At 44.4% G+C, this 21,130-nt stretch overlaps 1 protein-coding gene across 3 annotated transcripts in view; it reads left to right on the top strand.

Annotated features, from left to right (window-relative positions):
- The window catches only part of LOC147679914 (annexin A4-like), a 115,052-nt gene that overhangs the window by 69,915 nt on the left and 24,007 nt on the right, over positions 1-21,130 (top strand). For all 3 annotated transcript variants that reach the window (XM_086943479.1, XM_086943477.1, XM_086943478.1), the window contains exons 10-11: positions 14,446-14,541; positions 15,145-15,203. In XM_086943479.1, coding sequence (XP_086799605.1) covers positions 14,446-14,541; positions 15,145-15,203 — 155 coding nt within the window. The remainder of the gene's footprint in view (positions 1-14,445; positions 14,542-15,144; positions 15,204-21,130) is intronic.

Raw genomic sequence — 21,130 nt, 5'->3', positions numbered from 1 at the left:
GCTTCACAGTGCTAAGCGTAAGTGTTATAGAAAAGTGTTACCAATAACCAAATATAGTCCGTTTACAAGCCTTTGAAGGTTGGCAGACTCCATTGCTGTGATTAAAGCCAATGACTGTAGATTAAAAAAGACCAGGGCAGCGATCGATCATTTAATATACTGATCTACTTTCTTACGTGCATTACAAGCCATGGTCTGCATGCTGCAGCGTCAGATACGGAGTTAACTTTGAAAAGTCTTGTGGTAATTATTTGCTAAAGATGCTAGTTATGTTTAATCAGGATGCCATATACAGTGTGTTGTGAAGGTGTGGTGTGATAAATTGAAAATTGTCTGTCTAGGCTCGAAGTGCATGTTTGTAGTTGTGGCCTGGAGATCACTATCATCCACCTCATGTAAGTTAATAAACTCACACACACGGGGCACTTGAAGTTCAACCCATCCATGGGGTACTGGGTCAGACTACTTTAGCCAATGGTTCTCTTTCACTGCGAGTGGCTGCTTTTTTGTCTGCTCACTTGTGCACATCCGCCTAAAAGAAGTGCACTTCAGTACCAGAGCTGGTGGGGCAATACTGTACTTTGACAATGCTGTATTTTCCCTTTACATTCTTTATCCTTTTTAGATCTCAGCTACAGGCCTCTTGTGAACCACTAAACTTGACTTGAGCTCTTAGCCCGCTCAGTGCTTACCATTAGTTGGCTTTCGTGTCAATCTAACGCTCTTGGTTGCTTACTTGGTGTATTGCCTTACTCTTCTTGTGTTCTGTTGCACCGCTGGAGCATAACCTCTTTACCATCATTTTGATTGGCTGATTTTGTATTCTTGCACTGCTCACTTTTAGGAAACTGTTTTTCTTTTTCGTTAAGCACTGCATTATTGTGCATGTGTGTTCTTTGTTTCTGTGTGCTGCTCCTCTCCTCGAGTAGCTGCCTCCCCCACGCTCACCCTGCCCTCCACTGCTCTGTTGCTCTTTTACCCTTTACGGATCTTTAAATAAAATGCTTTGATTTAATTGTTTTGGAGGGCCCGACCGGTGCAATTTGCTGTCAGGCCAGTCCACATTGGAAAAAAAGGTTGTGTGCACGTTTTTTTGCCCCTGTGCTTTCCTATCCACCCACGCCTTCTCTTGCATTGCTCCCTCACCGCTTGTGGTCCTTCAAATAATATATATATTTTTTATTTACAGCTCCAAGCGGCATTTCCCATCTTGGAACAGTAATTAAAAAGCAAAATAAGGAAATGTCGCCTGCATCATTCCATAGGAAAATGCATGAGTGTTGATGTGCTGCCCAAGTACAGGTTTTTGCCTTTAAATTCTGGAACTTTTAATCTGGTTTTATAATGGCATACATAAGAGTCCCAGAATTCCCCAAAAACTCGACTGGAGCAGCACATCCAACATGGACCTGTACTCTTATCAGGGCTACAAATGGCCCTTCTGCAAACATTGAATGTTCAGGTGATCTGTACCGAGCCTGGACCCAAGCATTGCTGCAGGGTGTCCTCTGGTCACTTGGGTTCGTCTTCTCAATGAATGGCCCTCAGAGTCCAGTCGGTGCAGAGAGAGACTGTCTGATGCTACCCTCAGGATGTTGGGTCATTGATGCTTTCCATTTGCCTGGCTTGCCTCTTCAGAGGTGAATGCTGGTTGACGGATGCACGGCCTGTGTTCGGTTAGTCTGCAGCCAATGTCCTTGCTTTGGATCTGTACGCATGTTGATGGGAGAAGGCGTGACGCGAAGCATGTGATACAAATGTAGGTTAAATAGGCCTTTGAGTGGGCTGGGGTCCTGCTTCGAATCGGATCCAGCAGTAATTGAAATCTGGCTTTGAGACTTTGAAACTACGCCCCACCAGCTCTATGTTCATGGCCCTCATTTAACTGGTAACATGTATATTTCTCCAACGGTGACGGGGGGGGGGGGGGGGGGGTCATGGGGGCAGTGACTATTATAAAGTAATCCATCTTCCCTTCTTTAAGAGTATTTTTTTTTTCCTGATGTGTATCTGCTGTTTTTTTTCCATGCAACATGATTCTTGTATAGTGCATACGATGAATTGAGTCGCCTCCTAGGTGTCGGGTGCCTTCAGGTTGTGGGGGAGTCACTGGCAGGGCCTGAGGCAGTGCAGGTTTTAGTGCCTGTACATGCACATCCAGTCCTTGGCCTCACTGCAGAGTGATGAAAATATCAGTGCCAGCTGTCATTTTGGTTCAGTGCCAATGTGTGTGGAGGAGGTACATAACTGTTGAAATATTAATGTCAGAGAGATAATGCAGGTGGGTGGGTGGGTTGTTTGTACGGTGGGGTGGTGAGGTGAAGGAGATGAAAGAGTGAAAGGACTATGCGGAAGCACAAGAAAAATGACCTGTGTAATCCTAGATTATGTTGGAATGTGACACGGAAATGTGTAAAACCGTGAGATTGCAGAGGAATGTGGTGGGAACTGGAAAAAAAGAATGATTGAAACGGTGCACAGTATTCGCAGTCTCATATTTTCAGAAGTGAAATGTTACTTATTTACAACAAAGTCCTTGTTACTCGTTTATTTGCTGCTGCTAACAAGCATTGGCAGTGCCAATAAGTCTGGCTTGTTTTTGTCGTGAGTCCGTTGTTGGGTTATGGTGGGATGCAATTGGACAACTCTCAGATGCATCCAAATACTAGCCAGCTGTCGTGATTTGTAAAGCACACGATTTTAGTTTACATGCTCTACATAAGCCACACCTTTCATTACAAATGCCATAGGATAGGATGGGGGGGGAGGGGGGGTTGCAGTTTATTGGAACAAAAGGGTGCAGGTGGGGAGGGCGACGTAATGGAGGGAAAGAGGGAAGGGAACTTGAGTGTGATGTTCATTTGGACCGTTTGGCATATGGTTCTTGGTTGACGAGTGGCTGGCTCTGGTTGTGTGAGTGACTGCACTGAGCACACCATACTCGTCGTCAAAGTGAGACTTGACTTCAAAGACACCACCTTTAGGGAATTTAGAGATTTTTGAGACTATCCAATCCCAAATGACATTTCTAACCGTTGTCTCCCTAGCGTAGACTGCTGGAAGTAGATTTGTAACTTCCAATGAAGCCATCAGAAGGGCAAAGGTCGTGTGTCTACAATGACTTCAACATTATGCTACGTATTCATTTTGAAACCTGAGAATTTTCGTTTCAAATAGTTGGCAAGTTTGCTTTCACCCTTTTTTCAAAGATAAATAATATCTGCTTGGCCTGGCGGGTGAAATTGGAGACTGTGGAAGAGAGGAAATTGAGAAATTTTATTGAGTTGTAACTCAATAAAATGTCTCCATTTCCTCTCTTCCACGGTCTCCACTTTCACCCACCTCCCCACTTCTGAGATGAAAGCACCGTGTGACATTTTAAAGAGCTGCCTAATACAGATGTTCTCTTTGAGAACCTCCTTACAGACATAACTCTTTTACATAATTGAACGCAAAGCCCATGAGCGAACACCAGAGGGCAGTATCTATCCACTGTTTATTTCACAGTTTTACCGCTTCAGGCCACGGGTTTATGAATGGTGTGTGGGTGGTTTATTTGTGTGCAGTTTTACATGGCGAAAACTCGAACTGGAGGCATTGGAGCGCTTTAGATGAGCACCAGTTACATTACACAAGGACGCTTTTATTTTTGGTACACACTTTGAGATGAAATGACTTGACAAGAATCGCAGGCTATTGAGCCGTCGCCGAAACTCCAACCTAGTTCCTCTGTTCCAAAGTCGGCAGCTCTGGGCGTTACGCCACATCCTCTCCCCGCACTACTTTTAATTTGCACGCTCGACATCCTCTCAGTGCTTAATTTGTAAAAAGTGCTGGGTCCCTTCTCGCGAGGCCACTACAGCCTGCACCAGGTATTGCCCCTGCCAGCACGGCCAATGACTGTAGCAACCTTAAACCTAACCTTCACACGCCTACAACTGTTACAGTATAGACTATTTCAGGCCACACAAAGCTATAATAATGGTGTGAGGCTATTATTCATTCTCAATGTGGTTTGACTTGAACACGGTTGTTGCGCTCATCTTAAAATTGAACAGAAGGCACCCTGTGGTAGACTGTCACTAGAGCCGGTGCTGACGAGTACTGGTACCGAGCACCAGAAACTACAGACTCAAAGAAGCATTCACCAAAGGAGGTGTGACTTGAGTATTCTCTTAAAGAGCCAAGGATGATTCCAGGGCCGAAATGGTTTCCCAAAGCAGCCCTTGCAATATTCACGAACCAGCCCCCGAAGGACTGCCTGGTCTACCGAGGCTGCAAATGCTTGCCTGCTGCTTTTGTTACTGGGGGCTGATATTGTAGCACCACTGCAAAACCGGTCCAACAACTACACAACCACCCACACCCTTCATGCCTCCCGGCATTCTTGCAGATCTGGGGTCGAATAAGTTGGTGGGAAGCTCTTTATTTAAGGGATTGCAAAGGGACAACATGGAATTGAGCTACTACCAGAGCTTGATGTTCAACCGAGAACGTTCGTCTAAGTAAGACAAATGTATTTGTGTGGACCAATCAGAGCTTTAGTACTCATTTCATCATCATAAAATCTTTATTCGGTTGTACAAAGAGACCATAAAAGCGTAGCATACATTACAAAAGCAAGCCAGTGTAAATAGGACACAAATCACAGTAGCATAAAAACATCATAAAATGCAGAGTAAAAATCAAATTAAAAATTCTATCGGCTATAAACACAAGATCGTCAGTCAGGCCTCGAGTGTCTAGATCCCAGGACTGCCTGTAAAAAAGCTTAATACAGTGAATAAAACATGTACATAAGAGCAGGACATACTTGATTAAAATTCAGGAACCTCCACAGTGGAGCAGGAACCTCTTTCTGGGCCTGCTGTAATAATTACAAAACAGAACAAAGTGTAAGATGTTGCAGTCGCACAGCATTCTATCACCAGAGAGCATCCAACCAACAGTAGAGGGCAATAAATGATTAATTTGATTGAAGCGGAACCTGGCCAAAACAAATCGTACATGACGCTGGTAACCTGCGCCATAAACTGCTCCATTCCCTGAACAAACTTTAAAAGCATATGGCCCCCTCACTAGGGGTTTCAGTATTTCTACTCCTTTGGTTATACGATGCCCACTCTAAGAACAGTGCCTTTATGCCCTGTAAATCACATGATCTCGGAGAGTAAGGGGTGAGATGGGAGTACTGACTTAATGTAGGCAATTTATGGACTTCTAGACTCCCCATCCAAAGCCAAACAATCAGAAAGAATCAATCTGTTTAGTTTGAGTTCCTGCCTGGTCCAGACTTTTACCCAACAAAGTAGAGGGCTAAGGGTGACTGGATCTTGCGCCAAGCTCAGCATGTACAGACCAAGCCAATGTGCATTGAGGTACCTGTACCAATCGTCTGAGAAATTTGTTTTCTACTATTTTGATTGAGCCGGTCTTCACATAGCTCCAGACCTCACTACCCTAGCATATTTGAGAAACACACTTTACCACGTATTAATTTTTAGAAAGGCCTGTGGAGACCATGAACCCAGCCTATAAGTGAAGCAGCCCAGGGCCCCTATAGATGTAATCAGGGCCACTCTTTTTCTTTCCAGCAGGGTGTTGCAGTTGTTCTTAACACTAAAAAGTAGCCTTAGGTAAGGAAAGGCTGAGACTTTACCATTGGTATGCTGGCCCACCTTGAAAGTCTTTGAGCTAGTGGACAAGGCCAGACTGGCTGTAGTGGGCAACAGGTGTTTTCCCGGTGGGTAGGGAAGGGTGGGTGTTGGCTTTCAAGCAGTGGGGCTAGTTTTGATACAAGAGGCAGATTTTGCAGCAGTGCTACAATATCATCCCGCTGTAACAAAAGCAACAGCAGTACTAAAGCGGCACAGCAGTGCTTCTCACTAGCACGCCCTACCACCCATCCCCTGGGGCTGGTCAGCTGTATTGCCAGGGCTGGTTTGCATTCCCAGTCTGGCCAGTCTAGTGGACCGTGGTTGTACAACCATGACATAGACTTGACCTGGTCGTAAATGTCTCGAAATCCTATCTATGAAGACAGCAAATTTATCATGCAGGATCTGCATCTCCCTAGTCGAGCAGGCCACCAGATCTGAAATTGCACTGTAGGCAATTACGCCATTTCGACTGCTTTACTGACAGAACCTTACAGCTAGCAGGAGGCTGATTATGATTCACCTAATATGTGAGGGAGGAGCGGAGACAGGCGCACTCCGTGGGGCTTACAACTATAGCGGTAGCGCGGACGCGTCACTGGTACGCCATAGGCTCGGCAATGGCAAGACAGTCTGCACCCAACCTCCTCTGCACGGGGCCAAGGGCTAGTTGCCATGCCCAAAAACCCATTTACTCATCTGAATAAAATATATTTCTAGCCGCTCCGGCTAAACTGCAAGTTGAACCAGCAGATAAATAGAAGTTAAACAGACTTGATCTACTGAATTCTGAACCAGCATTGATCTCCAGGAAGCTTGTGACTGAGCATCCCTTTTTAATAATTATGAAAATACTACTTCCAATGTACATAATTCCTCACCAATGGCTCTAAATATATTGTATCTAAACACACAATCAATGGTCCAATATCAATTGGAAATATTCAACCTATTAGACACCGAAGCCCCAGACATCCTGCTACTGTGAAACTTGGCTGACATTGGAATCTATCCTTGACATAATAGCCGCACTACCGGAAAACGACCTTTTACAGATGAATGGTTTTCCTGGGAAAAGAGGGGGAGGGGTGGCAGCAGCTATCAAAAAACCTCTCCTTCACTGCAATCACCCCCTTCCCCCCCCCCCCCCCCAGCATTTCATCGGTTGAGAGTTTAACCTTCAAACTAGATGCTCCTACTTCAACGGTGGTGTCTCCTGATCTACAGGCCACCAATAGTGATGCAAGAATTTTCTAAAGATCTAGCAAACTCTTACTCCCCTGACTATAGATTATGCAAACATTCTGTTAATTGGGGACTTGAACTACTAGACAAATGAGGAAGAGGGAAGCAAGGGCTCCAAGGAACTTGCAGAACTGCTAAAAAGCTTGAATTTTGAAGGACATGTACAGGACCCCACACACGTCAAAGGACATATACTTGACAAGGTATGGTCCATCTATCTCTGAGTCCAGAAGTTAGCAATTGAACCATGCATCTGGTCAGACTACTTAGTTTCACTCTAAGTGACCTCTTGATACCCCAATTGGCTGTGAATCAATGACCAGAAACTGGAATTTCATAAACCGGTTTTCCTTCCACAATACCATTGCACTGAACATTCCTGCCAGGTCAGATAACAGATAATTGTGATGTGATTTACAAATTGGCAATTTAAGACAAGCGGTATACACGCCCCCTTACTAGGTCAAACTAGTCGCATGCAGCGGCACGAGGCATCCAAATGGTTCTCCCTGGAGTTAAAACTAGCTAAGCTGAAAATCTGCCAGGTGGAGCAGAAATGGCGGAAAACTTACTCGCCACAAACAAGGAAAACATTTATACAAATCTTGCCTGCCTATAAAACGGCCATCCTAGAGACAAAGACATCTTTAAAGTCTTAACTTGGACAACAAAGCAAAATATATTTTTAATCTAGTTCAGGAGTTGTTGAACCCTGACCGAATAACTCCTTCCATTAGCCCTTTTCAATCACTGTATGTCGATCTCTTCTTTGTAAATAAAATAAAGAAAATCCAAGATTCCATCACCGCTAGCATACAGGACTTAAAATGCCTGCAGCAGGATAGCAACTCCTCCACGTTATCTACCTTCCCGGGTATAAATTCAGAACGTCTCTCAAAATGCACAAATAAAGAAACCGGGCTCACCTAAAGATGCTTGCCCCCGTGCTGTATAAAAAGGCATCTTTACCAGCTTCCCTGATAGTACCCTTGCCTTACTCAGTCTTTCTCTCACGCAAGGAATTGTTTCCCGCTCATTTAAAGATGCAGTTCTAATCCATTCTCGTGTAGGTCTTGCCATACACAATTTCTGACGGAAAAAGTTTCCCTCCAACAATGCACTAACAACATCCCCATTACTCTGATTCATGGAGGAAGTAACTTATTGTGTAATGTCAGATCTTTAGTCAAACATTCTATTGAGGTTTGGGATCTTATTTCCACTCATAAAGCAGATCTGTGTTTTTTAACTGAGACTTGACTTAAACCACACACCACCCCCGCTATCACCCTTGGTATACCGGAGGGTTATAAGATTGTTAGATTGGATAGACCCAAAAAAATTGGTGGGGGAATAGCAATCTTATTCAAAGACGACATTTCTGTTTCGGTTCTCGATCAATGTTATGGTCCTAACTTTGAAATGTGGATGTTTAGGATTGGCTCATCTACTAAACACAGTAGGAAAGGAGCTCTGGTTTACTGCCCTCCTGGCCCTTTAAAAAAACATGTCTAAACAGTTAGTGGAAGCATTAGCACCACATGTATGCCCAGATAAAGAATTTTTGCTACTTGGGGATTTTAATATTCATAGTGAGGAAGAAAATAACAGTGAGGTACAAACCTTTTTGACCGACATATCTCTTTTAGGACTAAAGCAATGCAATAGTGGACCCACACATCAAGCAGGACACACTTTGGATATGATAATAACCAACTTCCCTGGTATTGAATGCAGTGTACCCAAACCATACCACTGGACAGACCACTTCATGCTTGAGTTTTTTATGCCGATGAATGATCCTCAACCCATTCCCCATGTCCATATTCCATCCAAACGTAGGCAGTGGCATAAAATCACCAACATCACCTTTGAACAAAAATATCTTTCCCCCCCCCCCCCCCCCCCCACACTGTTGTATGTACAGATGTCATTAATATCGCTCTTTCAAACTGGGATTTAGCAATCTGTGATGCAGTACAACAAATTGCCCCGATAAAGACTTTTAAAACGAGCCTCGCCAGGAAACAAGAGGTCTGGTATTCGGAGGAATTGCGCAGTCTTAAACGTGTGGCTAGAAAGTCAGAAAAGACATGGAGAAAATCCTATTTGGAGGGAGACAAAATCAACTATAAGAAGGCTCTTAATATCTATCACAAAGCCATACGATCTGCACGCAAGAACCATGTCACCGCCTCAGTTAGAGGCAGCTGGTAATGATTCGAAAGCTCTATACCAGATTGTCAATACATTTCTGAAGCCTATAGCTTGCGAAAGTGCAGATATGGCCTCACAACACCTTTGTGATGGTATTTCGAGTTTTTTTACTGAAAAAATCGATGCTATCTATAATAAAATAGAGGCACTTAACCCTGACCAAAGTAGCCAGGATAATTTTATCCTGGTGCAGACAGCGTCTACTAACTCTTACTCCTTTAATTATTTTCCTGAAATATCATTGATAGAGGTCCAGAAACTGCTCACGGATATTAAAAGTGGAAGCCCGGCGGACTTGCTCCCAGCTAGACTTATGGGCCCTTTAGGGAGTACACTGGGCTCTGATGTTCAGAGACTAGTGAACCTTTCACTTACATCTGGAGTTGTCCCACAATGCTGGAAAAAAGCCCTAGTTGGACCTATCAGGAAGAATGCATCTCTTCCTTGGACCAATATGTCTAATCTTAGGCCTATCTCCCTGTTGCCATTCCTAGGCAAAATCATCGAAAAGCATAACAATAAACACCTATCTACCTACCTGGAACAATCGGGCAGCCTTGACCCATCAGTCAGGTTTTAGGCCAAAATACAGCACTGAAACGGCCTTGCTGTCGATAACCGACTATCTTCGGTTGTACCAGGACAAAGGTTATTCTGTTGTCCTGGTGCTCCTAGACTTATCAGCAGCGTTCAATACCATCTCCCACAACATCCTGATCGAACGCCTGTCTGTGAGTGGAATCGGCGGTAGAGCACTGGAATGGATCAAAAGCTTTCTCTCCAACCGCACCCAATCTGTCACCATGGGTGAGTTTAGGTCGGAGGAGGTTATTATCACCAAGGGGGTCCCACAGGGTTCCTGTTTGAGCCCTACCCTATTCAACACATATGTGGCTCCCTTGGCAGATGTAACCAGAGCTTTTGGATTCCATCCAGTGTCCTACGCTGATGATACGCAGCTGCTCTTCCCTTTTAAACATCTTACCCCGGAGATTATACAATCTTTCTCCGATGGGATGAAGGCAGTTGCAAGGTGTGGATGTCCTCCAACTTTCTCCAATGCAACGTTGGAAAAACGGAGGTGATGCTTTTCGGTGAAGCTAGGGTCCAATGGTCTCCTGACTGGTGGCCTCCTGATTTGGGCCCAGTTCCAGAGCCCAAAACAATCAAGAATCTGGGAGTCAGATTGGAACCGGAGCTGACCATGAAACATGTCATCACTACCGTAGGATTTTGTTTCCACGTAATAGGTCTCCTCCGTAGGATTTTTCCTTTCCTCCCTGACTCCTACAGGAAAACCTTAGTTCAGGCTCTTGTTATCAGCCGCCTTGATTATTGTAATGGTCTCCTGGCAGGAGCAAACGAAGAGGTTTTGGATCGCCTGCAGGTGGTACAAAATACAGCAGCTAGGTTGGTGCTTAATGCACCTCCTAGATCCCCCTTCTAAACCGTTACTGCACAAACTACACTGGTTGCCAATACGGCAACGAGAAGTTTAAGACTTGCTGTATTATCCTTAAAGGTCTCAATGAACTGGGACCAGAGTATCTGGCCAGTAAATGTGTTCCATACGTCCCTACCCGCACCCTTAGGTCCAGTGAACAGCTGTTGTTGAGCGTTCCTAAGATAACTAAATCAAGGTTAGGTGGTAGGGCTCTGTCCGTGGTAGGTCCTAACCTCTGGAATTCACTCCCGCTCTCGTTGAGACAATGTCGTAATCACCTTCATTTCAGAAAATACTTGAAAACTTTTCTGTTTAGCTCCTTTTAACCAAGTATCCTGTTGGATTATAGTAGTTCTACTAGTACAATTTTAACCTCATGGCTTTCTTTCTCAGATTCCCCACCGGTTGTCACCAGCGTGGAGATACTCCTACGGGAGTTTATTCACAGCGCTTTATAAACATGCAAATAAATAAATGCAATCCTGCTTAAAAAACAAAACCGGTATGGATCACCTACAGATAGATAACTATTGGCCCATATCGCTTCTCCCCATCTCTGCCAAAATCTTTGAAGCACATGTAGCCAAACTTATTTTCTGCTTTATCGAAGAGACCAGCTTTTTAGATCCCCACCAAGCAGGTTTTTGGCCCTCCCGCTCGACCGAATCCGTCATCCTAAGTGTGGTCGACGATTTGGAGGAAGGGGTTGACGGGGGACTCTCACAAGCATTGGTCCTCCTGGACCTGTCAGTGGCTTTTGATACCGTTGATCATGCAATACTAGTGGATAGATTGGCTGCAGCAGGTCTTGGGGGCACTGCGTTAAATGGATGAAATCCTTTCTAAAAGATCAAATCCAATCAGTTAAGCTTGCACCTTCTAGTTCTGACCTATTCAGCACAAATTGAGGGGTACTCCAGGGCTCCTTCCTGTCCCCCCCCCCCCCAACTCTTTAATCTCTACATCCTCCCCCTGATATATTCCCTCAAACAAATAAGGTAAAAATGTATAATTATGCAGACAACACGCAATTGATTTTCACAATCGTTGAGACACAGGACTCCACGGCATTCTTTCAGAATACCATGTCGTTCTTTAAAGGATGGATGACTAACCACTACCTAAGACAAAAATGATGAAACCGAGTTATCTTCAATAACTAACTTCACCATTGGACTCCAACCTACTGGCCCAAAACATTGGGCACTCCACCCGACCGTAAGAGCCCTGTAAAAAATCTTGTTATCCAAATAGACACTGACCTCTCCATGCAATCTCAGATGAGCATGGTCACGTCGTCCTGCTTTTACTAACTGAGAAATTTGAGAAAAATCTTAAGATTCTTCGCTAGGGAGGCCAGCACGTTAATCATCATGGTATTGATACTATCTAGAATTGATTATGCCAATGCCATTTACCGGAGTCTCCCCATCAATAAAATCTATAAACTCCAGTTAATCCAAAATCAAGCTGCCAAAATCTTCCAACAACCTAGGCATTGACATACTAAGCTGCTGATGGAGATTCACTGGCTCCCAGTAGCACAGCGATCTATGTTAATAACGGGTGGCATTATCTTTAGAGCAATCCAGAATAGAGGCCCTAAACCTCTTTCTACAAAGATCCACCCATACCGCCCAAAACAGAATCTCAGATCTGCACAAATGATCGTACTTTAAGTCCCCAGATTCAATCGCAAACGAATGGGTGCTCACGCTTCTGCATGTTGGGACCTCAACTCTGGAACTCCATGCCAATCGCCATTAGACAACTGACCTGCTTCAGAATAAAAACTGAAAACTTGGCTTTCAGTCTAGCTTACAGCTAGATGCAACTTTAGTGGTGGCTCCATACTCGGTGCCAAGAGACCTTCTGGTGTACGTGTATGCTTTATAGATATTCCTTAAACAAAAAAAAAATCTGCATACAATACCGGGAGTGGCCTTTGGCTCACCTTGGGGCAGTCAGCCAGAGTTGCAAGGAGGTCCTCAAGCCTGTTAATATAAAGGGTGACAAAATGGTGCAAGGATTCACCCCTGCCACCCCGTGAGTAAACCACTAGTGGGTTCCACATCGGGCGTGAGGTGTTCACACAAGTTTTCCATGAGTCACTGTTATGCTCCACTCCTACCTCCATCAATATGGCCCAACGTTTGCAATAGCATCAAAACTGATTGCCATCTTTTGCACCTCATGGGAGAAGAGGAATGCTTTAAAAATAGCTGGGTCAACCTGAGCCCAATTTATGCGCCTACCTTGTTTCATAGAGAAGACCTGTACTAGTCCCGCCCCCAGGGTGCATAATGTCCATATAACCTAGTTCCAGGACTACTCCTTTAACTTGCTAAGACATGGCTGTGTCATTTTCAAAAACCCACCTAGATATGTAAAAAAAAAAAATGTTTTGAGACTGGAAAGATTCTCAAATGATGCTTGGGAGAGTAGAACCTTTTGCAGGAAATTCATTTTTGTCCTGAAGGTAATTTGTTCTTGCCTTTACATTGAGCCAATTGGTGTTAAATCAACATGTAATGGCCAGCCAGTAGATTTGTTTTTCAACAAGAACCCTGGCATTGTTAATGTTTTTAATATGGTACATTTTGATGTAAGTGTGGTTATTGTCTAGGCATGTGTATGTATCCGGTTAGTCCTAGACTGCACAGGCGGAGCTAATTAAATATCAATGAGTTTGCTAGATGACCGAGCCATGAGAGGTGTTGTCAAGGTCTATGCGTTCGTAGAGATGAGAGCCTGGTTTTATTTGCTAGTAAAGATGGCTAACCGAGGTACTAAACTAGGAAATGTTGCAAGAGGAAGTATTGGGTACTATTGTCGTCCTGTTTCAAAAGCTAGATGATCCATGGTGTCTATGGAGTGAACTGTTGCTGGAAGGTCTGAAAGGACTAGAAGGGTCAGGTGTCTTTGTAAACCACTCTTCAGAATATCATTTCGAAGGCACACACATGTCCTCAACCCACAGTTGAGGCCGAAGTTGCACCGAAGTGTTGATAGCCACAATTGCTGGCTTCTCCATGATCTTAGCCGTGACCATTGGTCCCTTAATGGGCCTCTAGATACACTCTGTAAATATCAGTTGGATTTATTAAGTTAAGGCTGAACTATTCCATCTTTGAGGGGTCGCGGGATACACGCTGTCCATTGAATTGAATAATTTATTCACCGGCACCTGAGTTAAGAGTGGGCAGTGCGGAATGATTGGCAAGCTGTTTTAAGCGTTCCTGGTAGCTTAAAGACTATGTCCACTGACACCAGTGATCACTGAAGAGCTGATTGATTAGGTAAGGAGGCAGGATTCCTAAGGGATTATAATGAGACAATAACATACGTTTTGAGTAAAGCTTTTAGTTCAGAAATTTGTACTGAAACTTAAACTCTTGTTTTCTATTAATTTTCCAAAGGTAAATTTGATAAGCTTAAGAGGAATAACACTCCCGTATAACTGTGTTCTAGCTCTGTGCAAGGATTACAATTGTGAAAAAGTAACTATTAGCCTGTGAATCTGGCTGCTTTGTAATACTCCAGACCGACTAGTCTGTATTTGAACAAATACTTAAAACATGTTACTTCGTTCACTGTTGGAGTTAATTGAAACTTTATTTCCCCCCACTTTTCTGTAAATATTTTTAGTTTAAATCCTTTCTGGTACACAGACACACCTGAAAGGACCTGATCTTTCTTGATTGGCTGGACGTGGGGGTTGATTGATGAAAAGAGAAATTGGTCCACCACACTATAATTTGATCAATCGGCCATTTGTGTCAAAGTGGCAGGCTTAACTCTCAGATCCTAAAGCAGGGACTGAAATGATTATTATTTCGATAGACCTTTCTGACGTATGACTTTTTTTTTTTTCGTCTGTAGTTTTTGAGGAGTACAAAAAGATTTCTAAAAAGGACATCGAAGCCAGTATAAAATCGGAGATGTCTGGAAACCTGGAAGATTCTCTTCTCGCTGTTGGTAAGTTTGCCGAGGGTTAGCTGCAAAATTGTCTGAAAAGTATTTACTGCTCCTAGCTTTTGCAGGGTTTTGATGATCGAAAGTGAGCAAGTTGTTTGTTGGGCAAAGTGGTTATAGGTTATATTAAACTGCAAGCAGTTTGATGTTCCACCATACAAATATTGTAACACGAAAGTGTTGTAAAAATAGCTTCGTCCCTCTGTGCATGTGCTGTAGAGATATGTGTGACAGTTGAGATCTGGAGGATATCCAATCAGAACTCCTGCCTTTTGCTGTCGATATTGGTGCCTTTCAGAGATCATTTTGTTAACGTAGCACTTATTGTATGATTGAAATGTGAACCTGTTTTCCAACTGGGCCATGCCAGGTTATATCAATAAGAGTGAAACTGAGTCGATTTAAATCCTTAATTTAATACCTGTCTTTTTTCTGGCAGACTGATTGCTAGCCAAGTTGCTACCATACCTGGTCAACATGCTTTCACTCTTACTTTTCATGGATGAGACTTAATATTATGAATGAGCGTTCCTTTAGCAATTCTTTTAGGACATTTTTATCTTGTTTTGTTGTTGTAGGTAATAACTTCCTATTTTTCTCTCGCAGTGAAGTGCGTCAAAAACCGCCCTGCCTTTTTTGCTGAGAGGCTGTACAAGTCCATGAAGGTAAAGCTTTTAGAGATCTGCTTTTCAGTGTTTTTCCTGGCTTTGGAAATGAAGTGGAGGTGGGGGTGTTTACAGCCTCTCCTTCAAGCATTTTGTGAACTGCAAAATCTCCCCCACAATGCCTTTTGATAATGAAAGCTCAGGTGGGCTGGCATTGCGAGAAATTAGAAGGTATGCCAACATGACTGGGACGCCACAACGCCAGCAGAGACCGTCCCATGCTCTGCATTCACTGTTATTGCTGCAGGTTCGGCTCCAGCTCTACTGGTCTTCCAGGGATATCTTTAAACTTTGACTTTCTCTGCTGGTCTTCTGGAAGTGCGGGTGTACCACAGAAGCCTCCGATTCCAGATGACGTTAGTTGGTTCCTGAATTTGTTTCTAAAAGTATTAAATGTGTTTTCTTTGTAGATTCACATGATATGTATTCCGCCTTCTAGTGGTCTAAGTAGAAATGTTTTGAAGCGTCCACCTCAGGTGAACTGTGCTTCTGAACCACTTAGTAAAAAATAAAAACAGCATACGTGATGGGGACATTGTGAATCTCAGTCATAGTTGGAATCCCTGTTGAAACATCTAACTGTATTTAGTGTGACCATTTTCAGCAATAAGAAAAAAGCTAAAGCCAGAGAAGATAGCGAGGCATGCAGAATCTGGACCAAACTAGAGTTTATGGAATGTCTGATAAACGGAATATCAGCAGCCCACATCATCGATGTCTCAGAACTTCGTTTTTCTGTACTATTTACATGTTTTGGTTATCCAGTATCCGTGGTGGCATGCAGTAAGTTATGTTCCTCAAGGGATTGCACCAACACTGTTTCATGCTTGGCTAATTTTTAAGTCAAAACCGTAAAAAAGAAAATCTGACACCGGTTCCAATGACCCTTAGGTTTTAAAGCCCGCATTGCTGACCCGGAGGATGAAACCCCAGATATAGAGTTCTCTGAATTAGCAAAGTTGTGTAAATTATCTGAATTTGATCTAGATCGTGAGCCCAAAGTTCTGTCGGAGCTGGAAGTTATTTAAAACCTAAAAGCACTCAAGGTCTACAATGTCCCAGATAAAAGGCCATCGAAGACATGACTCCGAAAAAGCCAGTCTAATGAAAACCTTGTAAGTCAAAAAGGTAAAGTCCGCCTTGTTAGGGTCTTTAACACCGACATGGAAAATCTAAAGGCTCCAGTACTTGAGCGCTGAAACACAAGGCTACTCGTTGTGTCAGTGCAAAGACTTGGAGGCCGGCTAACTTCTGGTCTACAGTCCTTCCGTTCTAGGCAGATGGAAATAGAGGCCAGATAAGTTAGCACTTTAATCAAGTGACCGTATATTTATATCTCCACCGGCCACAAGTCTTCATTTGTGGGATGACTGTGCTTCTTTGCACAGTGCAGCAAGGACACAACTTCAGATCAAGGGGTTATAGAATTGGTTAAAATGGTAATTTCATTGTACTTCCCTGCAAGTCTCTTCACCATAAACCAAAGAAAATACATGGTTGGCTCGCATGCCTTTACCAGTGATATTTACTTCTGCAAAAAAGGGTGAAATGATTGAATTAAACAAACAAGTGTTTGCAGTTTAGTTACTGATGGCGGAGAAAGAGCACACCCTCCACTGAGGATGTAGCTTGGTCCATTATAAGACCAATTGGTTTAGGGTGACAGCATTGTGAGATGCCCTTCTGCCTTTAGAGATGGGTGCCTTCCTATTGGCCCACGACCGCTTAGATGCATACGTCCAAACCCCAATGCACGCTGTGCATCACATGTACCTCTGTTTTATTGTAGATGCAAATATAATCCGCTCCATATGATTCAACATCATGGGTGTTAACAAATTGTTTTAGTCACAGCAGCACGCATATGGTGTCAAGTCGTGCATAAATATCTATACCTCAATCAAAGCATTTGTATAGCTCACTACTCACCCAGAGGGTCTCAAGGCGCTAGGGGAGGGGGGGTCAGCTACTGCTCGAACAGCCAGGTCTTGAGCTGCTTCCTGAAGGCGAGGTGGTCCTGGGTCAGGCGGAGGTGGGTCGGGAGGGAGTTCCAAGTCTTGGCGGCGAGGTAGGAGAAGGACCTTCCCCCTGTGATGGCTCTTCGGATGCGGGGGACGGCGGCAAGGGCGTGGCCGGTCGATCGAAGCTGGCGTTTGGGAGCGTAGAAGTTGAGGCGGCTGTTGAGGTATCCTGGGCCTTGGTTGTGCAGGGCTTTGTGTGCGTGGGTGAGGAGACGGAAGGTGTTTCGGTTGTTGACCGGGAGCCAGTGCAGGTCTCTCAGGTGTCCGGAAATGTGGTTGCGATGGGGAATGCCCAGATGAGTCGTGCTGAGGCGATCTGGATCTGCTGGAGTCTCTTCTGGAGTTTGGCGGTGGTTCCGGCGTAGAGGGAGTTGCCGTAGTCCAGTCGGCTGGTGACGAGGGCCTGGGTGACAGTCTTCCTGGTCTCGGTGGAGATCCACCGGAAGATCTTGCGTAGGATGTTGAAGCACGACGAGGAGACGGCGTTGACTTGTCCGGTCATGGAGAGGGAGGAGTCCAGGATGAAGCCCAGGTTGCGTGCGTGGTCTGTTGGTTTGGGTGCGCTGCCTAGGGCGGGGGGCCACCAGGAGTCGTCCCAGGTGGAGGGTGAGGATCCCAGGATGAGGACTTACGTGTTGTCAGAGTTCAGTTTCAGGTGGCTGTTCTTCATCCATTCGGCTACCTCTTTCATCCCTTCGTGTAGGTTGGCTCTGGCGGGGTCGTTGGTGAGGATCAGCTGGGTGTCGTCGGCGTAGGAGATGATGTTGAGGTTGTGCTGGCGTGCGATGGCTGCGAGGGGACTCATGTAGACGTTGAAGAGGGTTGGGCTGAGCGAGGAGCCTTGAACGCCGCAGATGACTTCGGTGGCTTCTGATCTGACCGGGGGGAGGCGGACTCTCTGTCCTTCCGCCGAGGAAGGAGATGATCCACTCCAGTGCCTTCTCCTGGATTCCGACGTTGCTGAGGCGCTGTACTAGGGTACGGTGGCAGACAGTGTCGAAGACCGCGGAGAGGTCTAGGAGGATGAGGGCCGCTGTTTCTCCATTGTCTAGCAGGGCTCAACCTGAACAGTTTGTTGAACAGGAGCTCATTTCAGCAATGCCAAAGCAGCACAAACTGGGTAGTAAGACGGTTTTTTTAACTCTTGAAAGTTGCAGGCTTCTTCAAGCACCACCCAACAAAGAAACCTGTTGGATGGTAGATATGGACCCAAAGTGGTTGATGCTTCTAAAGTGAAGAGACTATTGGTGGTTCAGAGACACTGAAAAGAATCAAGAGATTGTTGTGAATTATGGCATCCAGTATTTATCTCCTATTACATGCAAATTTGGTATATGGGCAACTCTTGAAGTGAACCTTGTGTAGTAGCACCAATCTGAGGTCTAGACCATCTAGTGGTTCTTTCACAGGATGGAAACCATCTGCAGTGAAGGAAAAACTAAAAGTGCATAAACTAGAGGTTCAGACTCCAAAATTATAAATACAGTGTACCCTTCCAGACAGGTTTGGCAGGGGTCACATCAGCGTCTTTATAATCCGTGATCTTAGTCTCAACATACTGATGTCCTAGAACTACAGACAAGAGGGCTTGCCTGGAGACCATTTTATACTCCCAAGCAAAGACAGGCGGTTCAGAACTTCCCTCTAGATATCAATCCAGCCGTGAACACTAGTCGACCATATGGCACTGTGCTGCTCTTAACCAAGTTATATCAATTGTCCGTTACTTGTGAGAGACATCAAAGTCATCACTGCGGACACACTCAGAGGGCAACACTCTGAGCTAGCACAAGAGGCAACTGCATCAGTGACGAACCTCATACTGGGTCACTGGAGGTAACCTCTTAACACGTTTTTGTTTGGTAACGAAGTAAATAAAAAGAAAATATGCAAAGAATGAGCTTCCACATCCCCAGTCTTGGGGCAATCATTAACAGTTTGTCAGGGATCCTTGCATATTCTTTTTCTCAGAATCCATTCGTTACGGGTGGTCATCAAGTGCAGGTATGTTCATGATACTCTCCGCCACACGTGCACATGCGCCCTGGTTCCCATACCTAGCGCATGTCTGCAGCATCACACAAGAACCTGCTGTCTGTCACATTTACTATTTCATCAGGGGCAGAGCAGACCTCCTGAGACAAACTTACTACACGTAGTGGCCTAGCTCCTGAAATTTAGCAACCTGGATATTGAAATATTATTCAAAGATGAATAGCTAATACCAGGAATGCTTAAAGGCCAACAACAGAAATAAATTATGCTGCAAAATATAAACTATACACTGGTGTCCACAGAGGCAGTTGCTGCATTTTTCCATTATCTGTCCCACATCTGTCCGTACTTGATAGATTTATTATAAACTTACTTGGGACTTGTGCTCTTTTTGCCTATATGAAGAAATTATGAAGAGTTTTGATTATCAATCACTATTTTACACTCCTGTTCTACATGTCTTCAAATGTCATAACCCTTCTCCCACCAATCTGTTTTCTTCCATCAACTTGAAATCTAAATACAGTCCTACTTTGGTTACAGCCACCACATTTTGCACTTCTGCATACTTTTCCCCTTTAAACAATCAACGTTTAATGAAGTGCTGTTAGTAGCCGTCACTTTACTGGGACGGCCAAGTGAAATATGCCAACTATATCTGCAGGTACATCGAAAGGAGGGGTTTAGTGTACCTATCCAGCATTTGTTCCAAAAGTTATTTCATCCTTTCAGACTAATCAAGTAATCCAATTGTTTAACTTGTTTCTAACCTTTAGTCAGTGTGGATACTCTTTATGTATTTGTGAGATTCGTACACCCAAAACTAAACCCAGTAGAAATGCACAAAAATCTTTGTAACTAGCTGGCAGAGCTGTTATCCGGCTGGATCTCGCTCTGTTTCAATGCTTAGTTGCGGGAACCACTTCTAGCAAACATTGGTGTGTTATGGGACTATGGGAGCTATCCTGTGTGGCTTAGCCTGTGGTAGTGTACTACCGCTTGCTGCCTCTCCAATATTGTTAGTTTCTTTGTAAACCACCCCCCCCCCCATCCATCTTCAAAGTCACAGTAAAGTGTTTGCATCTTCTAAAAATAGACCAGACTCTACTCTTGGTATTTAAACTTCTCAGCCTATTGTTTTATGTTCTGGAACCCAAAAATGGCTCTTAGATTGCTCCTCAATCTTTAAGTGCAGGAAATCTATTGTAAGATGCTGTCAGTGCACCTTAACCTGCCATAGACAAGATGAGCTAGCACAGGCTCTTCCTCTTAACCTGCTCTGTCTCTCTCACTTTAACACTGTTTCTTCCTCAAACACTCCAGTCTGTTTTTACAACCACCCCAATGGCGAATCCTCTAGACTGCGGCAAACCCAGCTTTATCAATAGTGGGCGCATGCACAACCGTGACACCGCCTGTCATTCATGACTGCAACCCCTGCTGTTTCAATCCCATGCCAACAAGCCCCTCTTGCAGTGAACCCCCATACCTAACATTTAACACTTCCAGTATTGAGAATAAAATGATTGAGCAAAGCATGCCTTCTGTGCCAGTGGGCATGTGGATGTCAACAGAAGAGCAAGGAGAGAATTTTGCAGCATCTTGTGTAGTTGACTTAGAACAAGCGCTCTGAGCACATCTCTGAGCACATGCTCATGTGCTCAGACCCCTTGTTCTAATAGATGTGTTCGAGGCATGTGGGCTGCTGAATTCATATCTGTGCATAGATCGCCGCCTAGTGTTGGGTCCGGATGATTGCACATTGTTGTCCTGGAAGAGTCTTCGAAGTATCACGAGATAGGTGGCTCCTCCCCTGGACTACAGTGCGCATGGGCATCGTCTCCATCCTCATTGTTTTTTTCTGCCATTGGGTTCGGATGTCTTTGAATTCCCTCTTGTCGGAATCGATAC

Source organism: Lissotriton vulgaris, chromosome 11, assembly GCF_964263255.1.
Source record: "Lissotriton vulgaris chromosome 11, aLisVul1.2, whole genome shotgun sequence".
NCBI classification, from domain to species: domain Eukaryota; kingdom Metazoa; phylum Chordata; class Amphibia; order Caudata; family Salamandridae; genus Lissotriton; species Lissotriton vulgaris.
The sequence above is the reverse complement of the archived record's forward strand: the minus strand, read 5'-3'. Positions and strand labels throughout refer to the sequence as shown.